Raw genomic sequence first — 24062 nt, forward strand, 5'->3', positions numbered from 1 at the left:
TTCATTGACTGCAGAAAGGCAGTTGACTGTGGATCACAACAGACTGTGGCTGACTCTGAGAAGAATGAGAATCACAGAACATTTAATTGTCCTTATACAAAACCTATACTTGGACGAAGAGGCAGTCGTCAGAATAGAGCAAGGAAACATGTTTCAAAATTGGGAAGTGTGTACACCAGGAATGTGTCCTAACTTCTAGGAGGCTGGGCTCTACGAGGAGAAATGTGGCATCAGTATTGGAGGTTGACTCATCAACAACCTGTGTTATGCAGATGATACAGCCTTTCTTGCTGAAACTGAAGAGGACACGAAGCTCTTGCTGGATGTCAGAGACTGCGGGGGTTTTTTTTGAGGGTCAACATCAAGAAAACGATTCTCACCACTGGGCCTATTGGCAGCATCATGATCATGATAGATGGTGAAGAGATTGAGATTGTTGACAGCTTTAGTTTGCTTGGCTCCACAGTCAACTTTTTTTGGTAGGAGATCAAACCACCATTTAGTTAATTATTAATTAAATAATTAATATAAAGTCCAGGTGCTGAAAAACACAGTGACTACTACAGTCAACACTCTTGGTACCAGCAGTCAGGAAATTAAGAGACAAATTGCATTGGGAGAGTCTACTGTCAGGAATCTCTCCAGAGTACTGAACAGCAACAGTGTCAGTCTAGATCATAGTCTTTGCAGTTACTTACTATGTGTTTCAGAAAGCTGGACAATGACTAGGGGTGATAGAAGAGTTGCTGTCTTTGAGCTGTGGTACTGGAGGAGTATTGAATATACTGTGGACTACTAAGAGAACAAACAGGTTTGTCCTAGAGAGGGTGAGACCTGGCTGTTCCTTCGAGGTCAGGTTTCTGAAGCTTTGTCTATTAAACTTTGGGCATGTTGCAAGGTGGGGACATCGTGCTTGGGGGAGGGCTCGGCGGGACAGTACAAGAGAGGAAGACCCTCAGTGAGATGGATTGATTCAGTTACTGTAGTGGTGGGCATAAGTGTGTCAGAGACAATAAGGTTGACACAGGATAGAGCACAGTTTAGGGCTGTTGTACATAGGGTCGCAATGAGTCACAAGCAACTCAACGACACATAGCAATAACAAGTTCTATTTAAAATATTTTACATAACAAAAGCAAAAAGAGACTAGGTTTAAGTTCATTCTTTCAATTAAGCATTCATTTATTTACATAAATTTTATCCCATCCAATTAAAGCTGGTATGGGAGAAGGGTAGTTTGTAATGGTTATTTTTCCTTTAAGTTTTGTTTATTGCTCTTGAGAATATGCACAGCAGAATGGACATCAGTTAAACGGTTTTGATTAAAATTTTATTGCATTTTCTCTTTCTGCCTTCAACTTCCACTGTTTAAAATTGAATAAGATGTTTAGAGATAAGCCAGAAATGTAGACTGTTACAGAAGCCTAAGAGATTTAGTTAATCTGACCTAGATGTTCTTTTGATGATTGAGATTCATATGTGAAAACCATTCTCAATTTCAAAATGAAACATAGGTCTATCTGTCATATAAATCAACTATCCTGCCAGTGACGGCAGATTAACCAGCCCTAAACAGGAGCAGTTTGCCGTGAAAGTTGTGCTGTTTATCATCAGTGCCATTTGGATCAACAGTATGAAAAGACACAAGTGAATGTTACCCCTGTATTTTACTGTGTTCTAAAGAGGATTAGCTACAGCTTTTTCCGAGGATTTTTATAGTCATTGATGTTTGTTTAATTTTTAGTATAATGCATATGACACAAAACAGAGAATCCTTAGTAGGAAGTGTGTTCCATTGTGCATGTTAATGTTATTTGAGCATACATTCCAGTGATTATTTATTGTATCTCTATACATCTGGAAACGTTAGACAGTCAAAACAAGGACTCCTGCTGCTATACCACTTGTTATTCTACTAAAGTTACAAGAGTTTCATTTTCTTCTGCTCTTAATTTAACATTGTTAACAATATTAATGCATATTGGGTTTCTACAATGTGCTTTTGAATTTACATTTTAATTGTATAATGTTAAATAATGGTACTGGAAATTTCTAAATTAAGAGACAGAATACTGGGCAAACTTTTGATCTGTTGTGTAAAGAGGCACCATGAGTCTGAATCAACTTGATGGCACCTGACAGCAGCATAAATAAGACATCATATTCAGGGAATGCCTCATTTTATCTCCAAAGTTCAGTGGGTAGAGCAGTATAGACACAGTTCCTCTAGTTGTAGCAGCCTAGGGAGATGAGTGTATAGATTCCTTATGTTAATGCTTTCATTTAAATATAGTGTTTAATACTGTGGTTAGAGATGCACATCCTTGACATTATGTTGAAATGGGTTTTCTTTCTTTCCCCAGTCTCAAAAAAATACTGAAATGAGAATTAATGCTGAAACCTTACCAATTCCTGACAAAATATGTAGCATATATCTCAGTTACTGAAATAAACTGTACAGTAGTTTTTCAGTACTTGGTTTGCTTTATTCTTGAAATAATTCGTTGAGTACTATCTAAACTAAAATGAGCTCATTGTCATATCATCAGTACCATCTCCTAACTGGAGATTGAGATTTTCATGGGAAGATTGCCAGATTTTAAACACCTGGCTTTGGGTTGGCAGTGCAACTCCTTACCTACTAGGTCAGCAGAGTTCTCTAGGTACTAGGCAAGTATCTGTGGTACATAGAATACTTTCATCACTATAATCTTTTTAATGCATTTTTATTTTATGTTGTTTCCTTACAAAGTTTGTATGTATTGTATTTCACGCTATCCTTCATTTATATTTGTGTTTCCTACAATAATTCCTATTTATTATATTTTGTAAAATTAATCATCATTGAACTATGCCCACCATTAACCTGTCTTTCCAGATCCCTGCAGGATCTTTCCCATTTCCTTTACTCACCCCTCCCTCCACCCACCAAGTTGTGTGACCTTATGATTCCCCCCTGCCCAACCTCCCCCCATTAGATCCTCATATATATTTTACTAGTTTTTACTTTATTGCACTAATGCAGTATTTGTCTTTATGAGACTGACTGAGCTTGTTCACTCTCCAGTCCCTCCCAAGTTAAGTAATAATTTTCTAAATCTTTGCTCCTGAGTCCTACATAATGTTCCATCATTTCTCAGTCCATTCAGTTGTGACTGCGCATTTGAGCTGCTTCTATGTTCTTGCTTATTACTATAAATTTTAAAAGCATTAACTCTTGAAGAAGGTACTGGTTTGTTATGCTAGTTGCATTTCTTCTAGATACAAGTTAAATATACATTGCATTTTATGTTCTGATCATAATTAAAAGTCTTTGATAACAGTGACTGAGTTATAGGCTTCTTTCAGAATATATGTTTGGGAAGGAGGTAGTAAGTTCATTAGATCTTTGAGGAAAAACATTCACATTTAGCTAAAAGTCTAATTGTGTGTACTATGGTTATTATATTTTACAGACACCAGGCATCAGAGCTCGCCCTTCAAGACTACAGTGGTTTTGTGATAAATGCATTTCAACTAACCAGGTTTGTATTTCATCTCTGACAGCTGATCTTACATGGAAACTTGCTTCTGCTCTGAGTGACTGAGGAATTTCTTAGTGGGGGTCAGTGGACTGTCTGCTTAAGCTCCCCTCCAGTGCAAGTATCTGTGCTCAGCATGCCAGCAAAACCATGGGGGAGAGAAGTCTAGTGTTTCATGGAGTTCTTTCTTAGAGGATAATGCCCATTGTTTTCCCCTTACCCTGTTCTCCTCCCCAGTTATCTATTTTCTCCACATTTGTTGTTGTGGTTAGGTATCATTGAGTTGGCCACAACTCATAGTGACTTAGAAAAAGTGATCTGAACCTTGCCCTGTCCTGTGCTATTCTCATCATCTTTGATACACTTGAGCCCATTGTTACCGGCGCTGTGTCAGTCCATATTGAAGTTCCTCCCTTTTGCTGACTTTTCCAGATATAATGTCTTTTCCCAAGGCTGGCCCTTGGCGGTCCAAAGTATGTGAGACAGAGTTTCACCATTGTTGCCTCCAAGAAGCACCCTGATTGCATTTCTTCAAGACAGACTTGTTTTTTTTGTAGCCCATAGGATATTCAATATTCTTCTGTAACACCACAGCTCAGAGACATTAGTTCTTCTTCTGCTGTCCTTATTTACTGTCCAGCTTTCAGATGCGTAGAAAGTAATTGAAAAGCCTGTGATTTGGATTAGGCACACATTAGTCTTGAAGCTGACATCCTTGCTTTTTAGAATTTTAGAGGCCCTTGACAGTAGATTTCCTCAGTGTAGTACGGGGAGGTAGTTATTCATTTGGCATTCTTAATTACAAAGCTTGCTATAAGGCACTTACTTTTAAAAGTAATCTTCTCTTTGGGTGTAGCATGTTTGAAAGATTGTTCAACTGAAATTTGTCAACTCTAAAATATGCTCTATTTATGGTCTTTTAAAGGTTGAAACTCTGGAAAAATTAGTGGAGATGACACAGAAGCTATTTGAATGTGATAGAGATCAGCTATACTACAGTCTGTTAAAACTATATCGTAAGTAATCTGACTATTACGTTTTCATTTTAAGGCATTTATGTATTCTTTTGAGGGCAATGGTCAGAAAATCGTGAAAAGTGTTAAACGCTAACTGTACAACAGAGGGTCATGAGGTGACCAGATTAACACATATTGTTGTTTTACGTCACTAGGCAGTGTACAGTCTTACGTTTCTGCAGTACTGGGAAACTGAGGAAAAAATTTTAACCAGAATCAATAATTTAAAGGAACTTTTTGGAGACACTATACTCTTCTTTATTTAAATCTACACATGCATTTATTAATCACTTCCATGAGCACCCATCAGTTTTTCTTATATATGGGTCTTTTTTTCAGAGCACTGTGTTGTGTAACCAATACAAATACATTGCCAAATATTTTCCTTTTTTAGAGATGAGATAATATTGTAATAACAATAATCACAATTGCCAGCAGGATAAAGGTTAAACAGGGTAGGAAGTTATTTGCTTTTTCCCCCCACCCCACCTGAACTTTAAGTTTAAGCAGATTGTGGAGATTGAATAACTTTCAATTTTTCATATTATGACTATGCAACAGTGCATTACTGACCTTTGTTCAAACCCTTGTTTCCTTATGCTGAATTCTTAGTATAAGTGACTATTATTTCTCAAACGTTGACCTCTATTATCAAACCATGTTTTAGTAAGTTTATACATAGTTGGGACTTTATATCTAGTCTTGTTAAAGTAGTTGAATGAGGTGTGAGCATGTTATAGTAATCAGAGTCTCTCCTCTTTTGGGTAGATCTTTGATCTAGATTTACTACTTCCTCCCCCACCCCCCACCCCCGACGCCCCCAAACAGATTTTTGTATAACAAATCTAGACAGTAATTAGTAAGTTGACTCATTTGTCTTTATGAACTTTTATTTATTATAAGACATACCTACTTTAAAATACACAGACCATTTAATCACATACTTCATAGTGTCATTCATGAAACTTTGGCTTGGATGGTAATTAAAGTAGCAAACTTAACACTTAGAAAAGTGTTAAATGTGTAAAGTTAAAAGCATCTTGTTTTAGGCATCTGGTTCTTAAATTCTTCATTTAAACATTGTATTTGCATTTGAACCCTCTGTTCTTTCTTCATTTTAAGGAACTATTTCTTACTTACACAAAACATACAGCACATGAGTGCCGTGAATTATGTTCTCCGCATCCTCATAAGCCACTCTTGCCATCAACTATTCTCCCATCATTAGCACATTCATTGCTTCATAAGTGCAAAAAAAATTTTTTTTTAATTTTATTTTTTGTATGTGTACCATCAAATCAGATCTGACTGGTACAGGAGGAGATTGCCCCTCCTTCTCCAGCAGAGCAGCTCGTGGATTCGAACCGCATACCTCTGGGATTGCAGTGTAGCTTCTTTCCACTAGACCACCCAAGATCCCTCTTAAAAATCTCAATTTTATGCCAAATGAAATAAAAATTACTTGAATTTATGTACCCAAATGAGTCTACACAGAACACTCTTTAAGTTGATGTTGTTTTGGGTATCATCACATCAGAACCAACCCATAGTTGACCCTCTTGTGGGCTTTCAGAAGCAGTTAGTTAATCGCAGAGGAGGAGATTACCCATTCTCCTGAGGAGCAGCTGGTGGATTCGAACTGCGTGCGTTCAGGATTGCAGCACTTCTTGCAACTTGGCCTCCTGAGCTGATAGCTAGGATTAAAAACAATCCTGGAAAGTTATTACCCTGCCGGCCATCGTGGCCGTTGTCCAGTGCTGTCGAGTCAACTACATCTTTTGCTCCCCAAAACCACTGATCGGAATTTGACCCTCATCTGTGCCATCATCACGATCTCTGAGGTGCTCGAGCCCACTGTTACAGAGGCTGTATCAGTCTCCCTTGTTCAGGGTTTTCCTGTCTTTTCTGACCCTCTACCTTTCACAGCTTGGTGTCTTTTTCCAAGGAGTGACCGACCTTTCCTGACAATATACTCAAAGTATATGGGATGGAGTTTCACCATCCTTGCTTCTAAGGAGCAGGCTGGTTGCAGTTGTCTTGGGTGCTGCACATATAAAGACAGTGTTCTAGTGAAGGGACTTAATCAGCACCTGAATAGATTAAGAACCAGACAGTATATGTGAAAGGGCAGTGAAACGTCCAGGGAAGGTGAGAGCCGGCCAGCCTCACTAACCTTTTCATATGAAGATCTGCTTGCTTTTTTAATTTTTAAGTAAAACTTTTAGATCCATCTTAAAATTTCCCTTAAGAATAGATTTATAGTTTCTGAGTTTTAATACCTTTTCTTTAAATTCATAATCCCCTCTCTCTATCTGCTCTGTTGGGCAAGAAAATGAAGAATCCAAAAATAATTGCTGTTGAGATGATCCCAACTCTTAGCAACCATATCTGCATAAATAATTTGGCGTTGTCGTTGTTGTTGTTTTTTAAATAGATTGCCTTTGAGTGGGCTTGAACTGCCATCTTTCCTATTAACGGTCAGGCACCCTTGGAGTCTTCCTCTAATTTCATTTGCTCTGTATTTGGGCCAGTTGTCTGAGTAGTTCTGCCAGATGTTGGTGGTCTCTTGTGAGGCTCGAAGACAGTAGAAGTCTTACAGGGCAATATACTTTTGAACCCAACTTGTATGTCCTATCCTGTGGAATTTTGTACTGAGGAAGGCACAAAGCAGGACACGGTTCAGGTCTGTTGTTCGTAAGATCATTATGAGTTATGCTCAGCTTGACGGTACCTAACATGGAGAACATGGTTACTACACATGGATAACTTTGTCTTCTTTACATTTTACCCTCTGATTTTGACCACTACTTAAATATTGTTACTTTGTTACTTAATGTATAAAATGCTACAAGTTTGTTTCTTTTTAAGTGAATATGAGATATAATAATGTGTTTCTATTACATTGAAATATCTATATTCTGAATTACATAATTCTTTTAAAACAACTATTTACCCTTCCTAAATTTTTAGAACCTTTTCTTTTTCATAATATAATTTTTTACTCTTAAAAGGATAACTTAATTATTTATTGAAGAGAAACTTGTTCTTATTTTAAAATAAAATATATTGTGACAACTTGTCCTTCAGCTAAAGTCAACATCCGCAAAATGCTCCACACAATATTATACTAATTCTTGTCTTCCTTTTGAAATATTTTCTTGTTACAAGGTGCTAATATTTATTAACAGATGCTCTTTTATGGTGAGATTGTCTTCCCAAAAGAAACTTGCTTATGTAATTCAAGCCTTTTATGAAAAATAGAATGTTATCTTCCTGGATATGCATCAGCCTAAGTACGTAGAGTAGATCATCCGTCTTTTCTTCCTTATTTATATTCTTATTCAATATTTCTCATTAAAAAAATAGTAAAAAACCTGCTGACTGCTTTGAACATTTACCTGGGTTCCAATATATGTCCCAACTCCCAGCCCAGAGCCACTCGTGTCTGCCAGGTTCAGCTAACACAGCCAGAAACCCAGACGACCCCTTGTTAGTCTCATCTCCACCAAAAGAACTACTTGTGCTGCTCTTTGTGTGAAGGGGGAAACCGAGACAGCTTTGAGGGCCACAGGTAGCCACAGGGGTCCAGGAGTAGACAGGGGCAGGGGAGGCTACTGGTGCTGCTCCCTCCCACTGTTCAGGTGCCCTGAAGAGATCAGGTCCTGCAGCAGAGAAGGGAGCTAGCCGATCTGGAGCCCTGGGGCTGGACCTGAAGTCAGCTTTTCTCGTACCCCCTCGCTTGCCCTGCCTTTGTCGTTCACCCTTTTCTCCTTTACAGCAGCTGGGAGCTCTTGGGAGCAGCTGTTTGTTTCCAGGCTCCCTACCCTTGTAGTCCAAGTGCTGCAGCTTGTTGCTTGTTTCTGCTGAGTCCTCCTGGCCACAGGGTGACGACAGGGGAAGCAGGGCTGTGGAGGGCACAGTCACAGCAGCAACCCTTGCAAACTGTTGTTACTCCCAGCCCATTGGTAGCCAAAGTCCCAGAGTTACCAAGTAAGGCTCTAGGTCAGCCACCAGGCTCCCCGTTCATCTATCTGAATGCCGTTTCCGATAGCTGGAAGTTGGGATCCAGAACACAACAGTATTGAGAATCCACGCTCTGGAGCTACCCCATATATCATCCTCCTCCTCCTCCTCATATAACAGTGATTTTATATAAGTGTGGAATCTAACCATGCTATTAAGTAAAGAGTAGATATAAACTTGTGAGTTAATTAAAAATCACTTTCTTCAAAAGTATCATCACAGTATCATTAAAAGTTCCTGTGAACAGGATCATTAATATCACATGCAAGTAAGATCTTGCTGAAGAATATTTAAAAACTGCTAGAGCAGCGCATCAACAAGAACTGTCAAAAATTCTAGCTGGATTTAGAAGAAACCACAGCATGAGGGATATCACTGCTGATGTCAGTGGGTTTTAACTAAAATAATACCAGAAAGTTTTCTATTTTTGTTTCATTGACTCTGCAAAGGCTTTTGATTGTGTGGCTCATAGTAAATTATGGCTGATTTTGAGGAGAGTGGGAATCCCAGAACACCAAGAAGCTGGTGTATGAACTAAGGAAGGGAATACTACATGGTTTAATATCGGGAAATGTATTTACCTTTCTCCATCCCCATTCAATCTGTATGCTGAACCAATCGTTGGAGAAGCTGTGCTCTAAAAGGAAGACTGAGGCATCAGGATCAAAGGAAGACTCATCAACAGCCTGTTTTATGCAGATGACACAACTTTGCTTGCTGAAAGGGAAGAGGATTTGAAAAGTTTGCTGCAGAATTTAAAAGACTACTCCCTTTAATATGGGTTAAATCTCAATGTCAAGAAATCAAACATTCTCACCACTGGGCATCATCTGATAGATGGAAATTATCAATCTTAGATGCACAGTCAACACCCTTGTCACCAGCAGCCAGGAAATCAAAAGATGTATTGCATTGGGAAGGTTTGCTGTTAGGGACCTCTCCAGAGTACTTGAAAGCAATGATATCCGTCTGAAAACTAAGGTACACCTGATCCAAACCATTATCTTTTCAGTTATTTGCTTTCTTTTCTTTGTTTTCTTGACATTGGAATGCAGTTCATACAGAAGGCTGCATTCCCTGATCTTCTGTAACTAGTGCCTCAAGTCCTCCTTACTTACTTTTCGCAAACAAGGTTGTGTCATCTGCACAACGCAGGTTATTGATGAGTCTCCCTCCAGTCCTGATGCCACACTCCTCCTTATCGTTTCCAGCTTCCCAGGTAATTTGCTCAGCATACAGATGTTGTGAGTGATGATAGGACAATATACGTACACATACAAGGAAGACCCATTAACACAACTATTACTCAGATATACTCTCTTAAATCTAGAGCCAAAGAGGAAGAAATTGAGAATTTTTACCAAATTTTGCAGTGCAAAGTAGACCAAACACACAATCAAGATGCATTAATTAGTGACTGGGATGCAAAAGTAGCAAACAGTGAAGAAGGTAGAGTAGTTACAAAGTACAGGCTTGATGATAGAAATGACGCTGGAAATAAAATGATCGAATTTTATATTGTCCTTTTTAAAAAGACACAAACAACGACTTTACATGTGGATCTCACGCAGGAATCAGATTGACTACATTTGTTGAAATTGTTGGAGAAGCTCATTGTCAGCAGTCTAAACTAGGCTAGAGGCAGACTGGGTCAGATCATCAATTACTCTTCTCATATGCAAGTCCAAATTCAGGCCAAAGAAAATGAAAAGTCCACGAGGACAAAGATTTTATCTTCAAACAATTCCATGATCATCTTAAGAATAGGTTTGAGCCATTGAAATTTTATTTTACCTACACAAAAACGTTTTCATTCAAGAAAAACCTAATTAGTTGACAGTTTCGATTACATATTAAGGGATTTTTTTATTAGTCGGATTGATGTATTTATTATCAGGGTTTTTATAATGACTCAATTTTAGGCTCATTTCTGTTATTTGGGCCCCCTTTCAATATCTTTTGTGCCAGGCTTTCCGCTGCAGTCCTTTTATGACATAGGAAGTTTCTACTCATTTACCTTTTTCTTTCTCAGTAGAACATTTCTGATGGAGGATACATCTTGGGTTTTCATTTTTGTACTCCCAGGAGCCATTAGTATATAGTTTTATCGGGGGGGGGGGGGATTTGTTTTGGTAACTTACACTCAAATGCTTAGGAATACATTTATTCCTATTTTCTGGAATGTTTATAAATAAACTTTCTAGAGATGTGTACTACACAAAAATTATATTGAACTTAATGTCATTTGGCATTTTTCATATCTTCTGATTTTTATCTCAGCCAAGATTCTTAATTCATTCATTAAGTAACTTGATCTTTCTTCCTATTCAGTTTTTTATAATGCCACCTACACATGCTGTTGTTGTTGTTATTGTTGATTGTCTTTGAGTCGAGCACGACTCATAGCGACCCTATGAACAAAAGGCCTGCAGCCCCACTACAACTGTTGATATTTACCAGAGTTCATAGGGTTTAGGAAGTGGATGCCACTCCTGCTTCCAAACCTGTCATAGTATGTTATGTGCCATTTAGTCACCTGCAACGTATAGCAACCCTATGTATACTTTGAATCATTTTAGACTCTTACCGGACTATAATATAAATGTTTCCATTGTTTATGCAAAGATTAAAATTAATCTTTGAATTAACTGTTATATTTCTGATTTTTATTTATACAGTGGCTGTTTCTCAGTTTCTTTATTATAATTTCTGCTACTTGATTTTTGAAGTTGATTATCCTAGCAGAAAATTGTTTTTATGATTTTTTTTTTCACTGTTTATTTTGCGTTGGGTTTGTGTGGGTTTTTTTTTCACTTAAATTTTTTTTAATGAACTTTACAGAGACTTTAGATTTTCATTCATTCATTGTTGCATTTTTCTTTCTGCCCAACCCCCTCCCACCAGATTGCTCTTCTCTTTGAAAATTAAAATTATTTCATTGGTGTACAGTCCCTCCCTGGCCCCCCTGCCCCTCCCCAGTATTCTCCACTATACAACCTTCATTCTGGACTCTTGTCATGACCATAATACTCAATCATATATCACTTTCAAACATTTGTCTCCCTCATCTGTTTCAATGCTGTATACATAATTTATTCAATCTTTCCCAGTCTCACCCCAACCCTGATGTCAGTCCTGTTCTACAACAGTGGTACTATGTGGTATTTGTCCTTTTGTGACTGAGATATTTCACTCAGGATAATGTCCTCCAGGGTTATTTTGATTTTAAATTGGTAAATTTAACAGATATGAGGAAAAAAAAATACATCGAAAGAGACTCCTCACCTCTTGGTTACATTACACTGTTCTTTTCTCTGGAGACACCGTTTAAAATCATGTTTTTTTCAATATCAACTAGGAAAATGTAAATATTCCCATGGATTCTATTTAGTATATTCATTAATGTCTACCCAATCACATTTTACAGAAATGAATGGTGACTGGCAGAGAGCTGACACTGTCTGGAATAAAATGCAAGAAGAAAATATTATTCCTCGTGAGAAGACATTAAGATTATTAGCGGAAATTCTTAAAAACAATAATCAGGAGGTTCCATTTGATGTGCCAGAGGTAATTTGGTTTTCGAAAAGACTTCGTTCTCGGTATAACTTTTGGATATAAATAAGCCTAGTTTTATACTGAAAAGGTCACTGTATTTACCATTTACTGATAAAATTTTGTTTTTAAGTTGTGGTATGAGAATGAAGACCATCTCATCACTGAGAAGTCTTTATCACTCTTGCCTTTGGAAGCTAAATTCCAGAGAGAGCTCAGGAATGCCTGCCAGAGGAAGAGAAATAAAGGTAAACACTGAAATCTTTGTAACAGACTGGATCCTAAGCCCAATAGAATTAACAGTGCTGTTGTTATGAGCTGTTGAGTCAACTCATAGCTGACTCTCCAGCATCTGTTGAGAGACTATAAATCACACGGGAGGAGCTCCTTCAGAGCAGCTGGGAGATTTGAACTGAATTCCTTTAGGTTGGTTCCTTAGCATTAGGCCACCAGCCTTATACTTTAAATTAGCATATTTTTTGACTTCTTGTTAAAATATAGTGACTGAGGAATCAGTCATGTTTTTATTAGATACGATAAAAGTGTTATGATTTGTAGGAAAATATCTTTAACTTTAAAGAACCATAATGAAGTATTGAAGGCTGGGGGGGGAAGTAATGATTTCTAGAATATGGTTTTATTTAAAATTCCACATACAGTTTATTAATTACTATGGATACAGCTTATACAAGGGTCGTGAAGAATTTTTAAAAAATATTTTTCTCAGGGACGCTCTGGTGGCCTAGTAGCAAGAAGTGCACTGTATATCCCAGAGATAGGCAGTTTGAATACACCAGATGCTTTGCTGGAGAAGGAGGGGCAATCTCCTCCTGTACCAGTCAGATCCTATTTGACAGTACACATACACACAGAATGATAAAATAAAATTTAAAAAAAAATATATGTTTTTTTCTCACATTGAAAATTTTCAACATAATATTCTAGTAGGAATTTAATTTAACTATTAAAAACTATTGGAAAATAGTATAATCAAAAGCTGTTTTGGCAAATATTTTAGGTTTTATTTGAAAATAAAGCATTAGTAATGCACAAACCACCACACTCATGTGCTGACATGATCCGCCTCCAATCTCAAGTTGGAGGCGGAATCGGAGCCATGTTTTTTGCTGACCTGTCTCATCTTGTAGTAAATACTCCCTGTTTTGACCGCTTTAAATGCTTATGACCAACTTTAACCCTTTAATGTGTCTTCTGATTGAACTCTTAAGTATTTTCCCCTAGACTTTCTTTTTACCTTCCCACAGTAGCACCTTAACTCTTACTCCATTATTTTTTATCATTTCTCTCCTTAGAGTGCTACCATTATCTTTAATTCCTTCAGTATGTCTATGAATTTCAAGTACATTTTATGATAATTTCACCATTAAAGAAGTAAATGCAGCAAATATTTTTTATTTTTGTATTGACAGTTTTGAACCCTGAATCAGTGGAAAGAAACCAATTTAAAAACTGAAACACCTTTTAATTTCCTGATTTAACTTGTAATCTTGCAATATTTACATAAAAGTATTTGTAGGAATAGAAGCTGCTTTCCTAATCTTTGTCAGGAATTTAGGATCACGTTTAAAAAAAAAAAAATTTTAATCCTTTTCCTTTGTTTCATTTTCTGTTGATCTAGCTTTCAGTTTTTTACTATTTCTCTGTTTGGTTTCATTTCTGTCCCCTTTCAATTTAACTTTGTCCTCTAGACAGCTGTGGATCAGTTCTAACCCAGTGGTACACAACAACATGCAGCTGTGGTCACAAGAGTGTACCCCTACTATGTACCCATGTTGTTTGAAAAATCATTGCTTCCCTTTTGCCAACCATAACGTTTTCCAAAAGGAGGACCCCCGACCCAATTACATGAATGTCAATATGTATTATTTGAAAAAAGAAGAGTCCTGAGGTCACTTACTTGTAAATACCATTAATTCAGATGCTGTGTTAGCTGGCTTGCATTATAGTGAGTGTAAAACTCCAACTGCTGTTATTGACTGACTGAGACACCACCCAAAGGTTATCTGTTCTTTACAGGAGCTCTAGATTTTTTAGCTTGCCAAACTTTCTTTTGAAAATTAAACAAACCCCAATAATTTCTTTAGAAATATATTAAAGATTATTGAGCATCGTTTTTTAGTTTAAGCAACAGTTTAAATGAAATATAAAATTATCTTGATGAGTTTTGTTCAGGTTACTATGATAGCCATTTTATTTTACTATGAACAACTTAATAATGTCCAGTGTTTGAAAGTTTCTAAAACTTTGTATATTGCCTAAAACTAAATATATTGTCCTTTTTACTGTTGGTTCTTATTGAAACATTCAGTTCATTAATTTCCATTACATTCTTCCATTGCTAGTGCCCTCAGACATAGAGATAGAAGTTTTACAAGGCTATGAGTAATTTATATATATATATATATATATATGCCTTCCCCCAAATTTAACTTGAACGTATAAACTTTTGAAGTGGGTATGTTGCGCTTGCTAATGGAATCGTCTTTCCTTTTTAATTTATAGGTAGAAATACAACAGTTTCTGCTAGATCAAAACCCAGATTTAGCTACACATGTTCTTTTGAACAGTGATAGTGTGTTTATTCCTAGTCCTGCTTTCTGTGTCTCCTTATGTTGTGTATTCACAGAAGGTCGTATGTGATTGTTCCCTTATGCCCCCTCTTTATTGTGCTTTGTTTATACACATAAGAGAGTAGATTGTAGTTTCAGTGGAATGTTTATAGCTAGACAATTTTATTTCAGAAAAGTAAGTGACTGAAAAGTGTAGTTACTTCTTTTGGTAACATCTTTTCATTCACTGACAGTTATTGTGAACGAGTGAAATAAAACTGTTAATCAGTCAAACAAATGTTGCTTAGTTTACTTGTTAGGTATCTGTATATTTGAAAATTGTATGTTTTTGTATAAGTCCTGTCGTAGCCAAATAATTTGATCTCCTAATTTTAGAATTATAGGCTATATTCACTTTAATGCTATTGTGCTGAAATGTTAACCATCATAACCACCCACTTATAGATTAAAGATTGCTTTAAAATGAATCTTTTGCTTCCTTCAGTCCAGATTATACCTCTGGCTTATTTGGACTTTAACATAAATTTTGCAGTTTCTTTTAAAACTGGTGTCATCTTTTGACAAACCATTTTAGAAGATTCGTTTCTCATTTTTATTGACATAAAAATAATTTATCAACTAAGAAAGCTAGTGTGAAAAGTAATTTTGAAAGGAAACCTTTTAAAATCTCATCCATCCATTGGAATTAAGTCTCTGAAAATTTGGGAGAAGGACAACATCTACTTGTTTAACCCAAGTGGCACCCTTCGCACTGCCAAGGGGTTGACGTCTCTTAAAAAAACAACAGCAAAGCATGTGACTTTAGGAATTTGTTTTAGTTTTTCCCTCCATCTCTTTGCATTTCAAATTATTGTTGCTTTTTCCCCTCCTAGATGCATATAATATTTTCCTGAGAGCAGAAAACCAAAAAGTTGTGTTTAACAGTGAAACATACATCAGTCTTATCAAATTACTGCTGTTGAAGGAAAATTTAATACAAGCAATGCAAGTAAAAAATATGTAAGTATTGTGTCCATAGTTCATTTACTGTACCTCTCACTGTAAAAAAACATTGGCAGTTGCTAACATTTTTCTAAAGAGCACGCTATTGTTATCCTTAATTGTTATTAACTGCTCCTATAAGTCAGGTGATATGCTTGCCAAACTTCATGGGGAATTTTAATCTTTTTAAAAGGGATGACTTTTCCTGGCCCAACACAGTACATTTTATTGAATTTTTATGCCATGTGTTGTTGCTATGTGCCATCAAGTCGCCTGCAACTCAGAGTGTACAGCAGCCCTAAACACTGCTCTGTCTTCTTCCAGTCTCACTGTCTCAAACACCCACCCCAATTAGCCCAGTCACTGAATCAATCCATCTCATCGAGGGTCTTCCTCTCCTACACAGTCCCTCCACCCTCCCAAGCATGATGTCCCTCTCTAAGAACTGGTCCCTCCTTACAACATGTCCAAAGTATGTCAGACGAAGCTTCAGAATCCTTGTCTCCAAGGAGCAGTCCGGTTTAACCCTCTCCAGAATGAACCTGTTTGTTTTCTTAGCAGTCCATGGTATTTAATCTTTATAAATGCCAGTCAGCATTAATTTTTTTCATATTGTTTATTATTATTATTTGGGAGAAACAGGTTAATAGAGTGGCTAATATTATAGCTATGTGTCCCTTCATGTCTACCATCTGTTCTGTGAGATAGACATTAGGTGATTTGGATGTTGAGTGAACACGATTATTTATTGTACGTATGTTTGTAAGAGGAGCCCTGGGACCTGTACCTGAGTGCTTGCTGCTAACCAAGAGAACAGTAGTTTGAGCACACTAGTGGGGCTTTAGGAGAAGGATGTGACAGGCTGCTTTGATAAACATTTACCACTTTTGAAACACTGAAGGGCAGTTCTTCTGTGTCCCGTAGAGCAACTGCTGAGTTGAAATAAACTCAGAGACAATAGGTAGGTTTGTGTGTGTTCATTCTGACTCATATTTCTAAATAACACCTCAGTTGGTTGCAGCACTCTGAGAGCAGACCTAGGAGTAAGTCCTTGTTGAGTCCGAAGCCCCACAGAGTGGAGAAACTACAGCCCGCATCTGTGGTGGGTGCTGAGCATGGATGCAGGGCAGGGTGTATACTGAGCAACTGTTGGTCATGCCATTGTTGCACATTGTGCCACGTGCCCAGGGCATCACCTGGGGTTTAAGTTTATACATGTGTGTCACATACTGGCAAACAGGCCTTGCCACCGTCTGCTGGCACACTTCCAAGCAGACCTGTCCTTCCTGCCCCATCGATGTTGACAATGGTCAGTATCTAGAAGGACGACATAACTGCTTCAAGGAAGGTTTCTTTTTGGTATGAAAAGAGATCAGTGAGGCCGAGTAAAGAGAGCTGTTAAAGATGTTTTAGTAACGATTTACCTTCTCTTGCTTTTTTGTTTTGTTTCCAGATATTTTTTTCTTCTTTCCCTTTTTTGGTCTTTTGGGTGATGACGATGATGATTGTCTTTTCTAGCTACTTCCCTATTGAAATGCTTCACTAATTATAACATAGATCAAGGTCTTTTTCTCGATAGGCCCACTAGCTTGATTCTGTCCATTGTTTGAATCTCAAAGAGCTGTCTGGAAAACTTGAGTTATTAATCAGAAAGAAAGAAGTCTAGAAAAGGGAGTGCAGTGTCATCTGACTTGGAACACAGACATGTCCTGTTAATGGCTCTTTGTTCAGAAGCTTTGTTCAGTGGGAAAGACTAACCTGTTTCTAGTCTGTTTTAAGTTCTACAAGATTCTCTTTTGGTTAGGTTTGAGTCTTTAAGCCTGGTCTGTTTTGAAGCCTTGGCTATGTGTGTCAAGTGCCTGGAACGAATTCCAGCTCCTCGGGTTTCTGCAGCAGCACATCACATGGGAGGAACATGCTCATCTTTTTCTTGCAGAGTGGGTTGGTGGAGTTGACCCACTAGAGTTGCCAAGGTTTTGCTTAGCTAGAATCCTGCATGTAACATAGATGCTTGCCTTTCTTTCAACTACCTGGAAAACCCAGTGTTCTACTATTGTTATGCATCATACTGTGTATTTCTTGTTTGTGTCTCAGCTGAGTCTGAATAAACATCTCTCCCTTGAAAAGCTTGTTGTATCTGATTGTGTGGGCCTTGAGCCACAGTTTTACAAGTGAGAGAGTTACACTCTGACAGGTGATGCGCTGAGTCTCATTTGTTAAGTAGTGTTGCTCATTGCTGTAAGGTCAATGAGCTCGTGTGCAGCATAACAAAATATTTCTAGTTGTTAATATGCTTAAGTTCATTGCTGCAGCCACTGTGTTTTGAGTGCCTTCCAAGTGTGGTTGCTCAGCTTTCATCACTGTATCAGACAGTAGTCTGTTGTGAGTCATAGGATTTTCACTCGCTCATTTACACTCATAGATCAATCACTAGACCTTTCTTAGTCTTAGCTTGTAAGCTCCATTGAAATTTGTCCATTGAGCACTCTGCCTTTATCTGAAGCCTCTATGACAGAGCTCAAACATGATAGCAAAACACAAACCACATTATTATCAACCACTGTCAATGGATAGTGGAATGCAATTAGTAATTTAGAGAATTATGTTGAACAAGGGTCACCTGTGACCACTGAGATCAAAGTTTGAAAAATCTGCTTAGAAAATTCTTATCTAACACTACACATAATTTGGAAGCTCTGGTGATTTAATCTGTAGGAAGTTGTACTGTGGACCTAGAGGCCACACCTCTGGACATTCACGTCCCATCTATTAGATTTATAAACTCAGAGACCCAGTAAAGGGTCAGGTATAAATCTTCTCTGATTCCACAGTAATGAGAAAGACTCATAATTTCTATTTTCTAAGTTAGTACTTATTTGAGAGGAAGAAGAGAGTTTGTGTTTAAAATTGAGCCTGATTAAATGTTTAAGTAAGAGAAAGAAAAGCAAATATTTAAAAATAACTTTGGATCCTGAGCTAACTTACAGAGGCCTTTGAAATAATCTTCAAAGGTAAAAAGTACAGTTTTTCATTTTAATTGGACTTATTTTAGAACAGTGATCCCTATACTGTAGTTACACAAAATTATTATCTCCTTCCCTCTGCCGTGGTTCTGATTGATTTGATCTAGTGTGGAGGTCAGTAGTTATACCTGTTTTAGAAGTGCAAGCAGGGTGCTCCTTGGGCGCAGGATGGTGAAACTTTGTCTCACATGTTTTGAGCATGTTGTCAGAAGGGGCCAGTACTTGGAGAGGGAGATCATACTTGGTAAAATACAGAGTCTGTAAAAGAGAGAAAGACCCTCTACTTATCCAGGATCCACTGTGAATCTTGATCAAACCAGTTTGAAGCTAATGATCCAGGAAATTATGATAAGCACATCTTCCCTTCCCCCTTGGGATACTGTAGCATATAACTTTTCCTCTCTCTCTGAAGCTTCTCTACGCTCTTGAAGACCCTTTTAGTATTACTCGAATCCCACCAGAATTATTCTCTTGCCCACTTGCCGTGTAGTTGAGTGGGCGAGACCAAAAGAATCCTGTCTCCTCTACCTGTGTAGACTTGTATCTTGAGTTAAATCTACTATGAGTGTTTTTGAAGGCACTGTGGACTAGGAATTCAAAAGTGAAAGTTCTAGTTCAAATTCTCCAACTAATTAGTTGTTACTGGTGAAAAGTCATGCAACAACTTCTCTGGATCAATTTCCTAGTTTGTTACCAACATTAGGCTGGGTCATCTCTTTCCCTTTCATCAATGGTCAGATTTTTAAAAGAATTATTCCTTTTATAGATTATTTATTTGTAACATGATGTGTCCAAATTAACCTTCAGTAACAAGTAACAGAGAACCCCAGGATTACTCTGGCAGGTTACTTGAACTAAAATGCCTCCTTTATTATTTCAGGTTCACTTGAATCCCCTAATGTGATATCTAAAGTTTTGTCAGCAAGGTCATTTAACCTTCTCAACAAGTAATGGAATTTAAAAAAAAAATAATAATATTGACAGCAGTTCTTAGAATTTTGAATGAAACCAACTTGATTTTTAGTTAGAATTCATGCATATTTACCAATAGTGAATTCTTTCAAAAGAGAGGAGTTGCTTATTCAAAGAGCAATAGAGGATATAATCCTTCATTTATTATCTCTGAAGACACTGAGTATTCAAAGGAAATTTGAGAGTCCTGTAACACCAACTCTGCTTTATCCTTGAAAGTAGCTCTTCATTTTTCTGTAGTCCCTACTGGTTTCCTGTTTCATTTTGCTTTGACATAATGCTATGTCACTGATAGTTTTTATTGGATTGGCCAATTTTTGTTACACCAAGTTATGTAAATTACAATTACTGGTCTGTGTTTTGTGTGTGTTATGTAAGCTCAATCTGTGACCAGTAACTTCTCTGAAATGTCTAATGTGACTTTTTTCTATAAGACTTTTTTGTAAAAGAGAAAATTTTTGCTATTGATTATTAAGCAGTTGATGTCCTTTTCTCCTTGAGAAAATTTTGTCTTTTTCATTTTGACACTTGTAAAATGAAAAGAACTATCAAGAGTGCCTAACTGTCAAGTGAGCAATAGCTATCCTGTCGGACAGCACAAATTCTTTCCAAATAGAAAAGTTAGAATTACAGATAAAAAAGAAATTGGTTTTGTTACATTCTTTGCCCACAAGATCTCTGCTAGCTGCCCACCCCCCTTTTGCCAATTTGGAAACTGTTTGTAACTGGTTGATCAGCTTGTGCTTATCGTATATATGCTCAGCAGACCTGGGGAGCTGTTTTCTTCCTGTCTTTTTTTGCTTTAATATTTGTAATGAATAGCCAGCTTCTTAAGTTTGAAGGGATAATGTAAAAAGATGGTGGGTTTTGAGCTTTCGGAAAGTTTATAGTTAACATTTGATGTTGGTTAAAAGAGAACTCTTCCTATCTCCTGCTTTTACTGAATTTTAGGTAATATTTTCAGTGCATTTGCCATAATACAAGTAATAATATTGGCATGAGAAATGAGACTTTAATAATATGTAATATTTATTTAATCATGCTAAAGATTGAGAAAGTAAATCCTTTGTTTCATGCCTGAGTTGTTGACTTAAGAGCTTTGACAGATGGGACAAAAGAAAAAGTCAAACTGAGCAATGAGTGCTTTGGTGGGATTAAGGGGATTGGTTGAGAACGAGGAAATCCTGCTCCCGGGGACCACGGGGTGAGCCTGAGAGGCTGAGAGAGACTGGAGGAGCGGCTGGCTGGCCTGGGGTCTTTGGAGGATTTTCTTGGGATTGATGAGAATCACGTAGCAGTGACCCTGCTTTTCTCACAATCTGCTCAGTTGTGTGCAAATGTTGCAGGGCGTTGCGCTTGCTGGCAGCAGAAGCTTTACTCAGCTCGCTAAGGCAAACAGCACCCACTACTTAGGCCCTTTTTTGACCCTTGGAGGTTTCCTAATTGAGAAATGAACCCTGGGGCATTAGTTGGCTGGAAGGTCACCATCAGCTGTGTGCCAACAGTAGAGAGAACAGAAATCATCCCCAGATAGTTGTTTGGTTTTTTTTTTTAATCCCATAGGTTTTAGTGGTGAGTAAAACTGTTTTGCTCTTGAGTTTTAAGAAGTTGGAGGGTTTTATATCAGATATAAGACTGGCTAGAATGAGATCATTCCGTGGAATTTCATTTTTAATTTTAATGTAGCGGTGGTTTTAGTTCTTCACTACATTCAGCTTTAAAAACTGTATGTATCTGGATGACAGAAATTGGAAAATTAATCAGACAAATGATACGGTGTTAGTTCATAATATGCTTTAGTTTATATTTTAAATATACAGTGCTGAAAATAAAGGTTCATTTTTGTTGCTGAAAGAATAGTTTTACATTTTATAATTATGGTGAATGTAGAAAAAAGAGGGAAAAGTATCTAGCTTAGGATACAGCAGAACAATGCAGGGCATGCAGTTATTTTAGTCATCTAATATGTCAGCATTCAAGAATCTGAACCGATTGTTTAAAAAAAATCTTGTACTTTGTTTCTTTTGTTGCTCATTTCCAACTTTGTCATCTGTCAGAATGCAAAAAAAAAATTATCCTTCTATAACCATTGACAGGGTAACACAAAAGCTGTCTCCAGGTCGATATTTTGCAGCAATATTTTTAACATACGAACAGTAGTTTTTATAATTTCACCTTGGTGCTCAACCATTTATTATCGTATCAGAAGCATGTCAGTAATTCCTTTCTAAATGTCTGCTTCTTTTAGCGCTGAGACCCACATCAAGGGCTTCACACTGAACGATGCTGCCAACAGCCTCCTCCTCATAACGCAAGTTAGGCGGGATTATTTGAAAGGTATGTCACAATGCTTGACCTTTACGTCACATTAATGCCTCTGCAGATTTTTCTTGTAACGCCCTTCGAATACTTGGATAAAGGAGTCCATTTAGCAAATTACCTGCTTATCAAGAGCCTTTTGTGGTAGCTGAGAGACGTAAATTACTGTACATGCATTTATAATACAGCTTGAATATGAATGTACTTGTCATTTGACCACTTAGTCCAGTTTCCATTCCATTTAACACAAGATGGGTTTTCTTAAGATGAATCACAGCTCTTCAGACATGCAAAATTTGTGTTCCAGAACGAGAGAAAGTACAGGCTTTCAAGTGCGTTAAAATTCACAGCACAAGTCATTTTGCTTTGGAAATTAACATACTTTAGAGCATCTGAAACAATTCCCAGCAGTTGTTTCTTGCATATCGTGTTGGTTGTGTGTGAGATAGCAAATGAGTTAAATTGAGTGTTAAATGTGTGGGATTGTGCACCAAATGATTATAATATTGATTTTTAAAACTTAATCTAATACTTTTTTAATGGTTCATAATACCAACAGCAGTAAAAATAGTATGTTTGTTTGGGGTTAGAGTTTTCAAATTGGTGTTAGGAGGGTAACACTAGAAAAATGTGGAAACAAGTTTGAGGAAGAGAGGGCTGGGGACCATCAGTCTGATAGAAACTGTGTGTAGGTCTGTACTAGGATATCTTTAGATCTGCAGGCTTTTGAGTGAGTTCCCAGGAGAAAGTTGTGATTCCCATAAATTTAGGAAATATCTTTTCATGTTACAAGTTTTACATTTGAATTTTAGTCAGTACAGTAATGCAGGTTTTGCCACACACTTATGAGGTTTGTAAGAATGTTAAAAAATGTTCTTTCATTTTTAAATGTGATTTTGTTTCCAATTTCAGCCAATAGTAATGGTGTTACTCTGCAGTTTATGTGCATAAAATATTGTCACATTGCTGGGGGAAAAAGCTTGCCATCTGACTATAGCTTTATGTTACATGTGATACTTAATTACACTGGCCTTTGGCTATCTCCCAGATTTCATTGTGACTAAATATTTAAGTGGTGATTTCTTCCTTGCAAAATTTGCATGTTCCGTAGTCAAGAACCAGACCATCTGGACAGTTTTTGAGGACAGCCTCACAAATTGAGTGGCTATAGGGCTTTTTAAAACTCTTAAAGCTTTTGTTTTATTTCTAGAAGTAGAAAAACCTTTTCATCAAGTTGCTGTTGTATATAGAAGTGATAATTAAAAGCACTGAAAATTAAACTTGCTATCCATATAAATAAGGTCATTTTAATACTTTGTATTTCTGTAGACATGGAAATGAACAAATTTTTATTTTATTAATATTTTAAAGGGTTCTTTTTTTTACTAGAATCTGAATTAACTTGGCTGCTGTCCCTTATTTTTCCATCGTTCCCTGTTTATTAGAGGTCTGTGAGAACTTAGGAAAAGTACGTCTTCCTTTTCTAGCCTGTCACCTTAAGCAGTGCTTCCCAGAGAGCAGAGCAGTGAGCCCACGGCTCCCCCATTTCACGCCTATGGCTCCCCCACCCACACCCTTACTCAAGCACTCATGCAGGGTCTGGCCTCGCCACACCAGCCACTGGTGCAGAGAGGCAAGACAGCCCTCTCAAATTTCCTCCTTTTCTCCCTGACTCACCAGAGCCCTTATGCTTTTAAAATCCTTTCCTGTTCTTCTCTCTTTCCAGTTTCTTTTTCTCAACCTCAGCTGAAATAAGAAGACAAAACTAATTAAATCTTAATTTTATAAGTTATTCTATGAGAATATTAATATTAGTAATAATATTAAACTAATATATAACTTTAATAGCTGATAAATTACCCCTTTTAGTCAAGATCAGCAGTAAGTAATTGAATAAATGTGATATTTCAGGGACCATGAGGATGGTACTAGAGGGGAAGAGAGAGGTGGGTACTGTCCTTCGTGTCCCTAAGGTGATGCAGAAATGTGTCCTGCACTGGTGTGTTCTTGGCTGCCTTTGAGAAGAAGTCGAGTACCCTCACTCGCTTGTGCAGGGACCCA

At 37.3% G+C, this 24062-nt stretch overlaps 1 protein-coding gene across 1 annotated transcript in view; it reads left to right on the forward strand.

The window, feature by feature from the left end:
- The window catches only part of LRPPRC (leucine-rich pentatricopeptide repeat containing), a 112313-nt gene that overhangs the window by 75834 nt on the left and 12417 nt on the right, over window positions 1-24062 (forward strand). The window contains exons 26-31 of the mRNA XM_006882376.1: window positions 3456-3524; window positions 4447-4537; window positions 11988-12130; window positions 12249-12363; window positions 15579-15705; window positions 21931-22019. Coding sequence (XP_006882438.1) covers window positions 3456-3524; window positions 4447-4537; window positions 11988-12130; window positions 12249-12363; window positions 15579-15705; window positions 21931-22019 — 634 coding nt within the window. The remainder of the gene's footprint in view (window positions 1-3455; window positions 3525-4446; window positions 4538-11987; window positions 12131-12248; window positions 12364-15578; window positions 15706-21930; window positions 22020-24062) is intronic.

Source organism: Elephantulus edwardii, unplaced genomic scaffold (assembly GCF_000299155.1).
Source record: "Elephantulus edwardii isolate Elephantulus edwardi_28Jun2011 unplaced genomic scaffold, EleEdw1.0 scaffold00019, whole genome shotgun sequence".
In the NCBI taxonomy this organism is placed as follows: domain Eukaryota; kingdom Metazoa; phylum Chordata; class Mammalia; order Macroscelidea; family Macroscelididae; genus Elephantulus; species Elephantulus edwardii.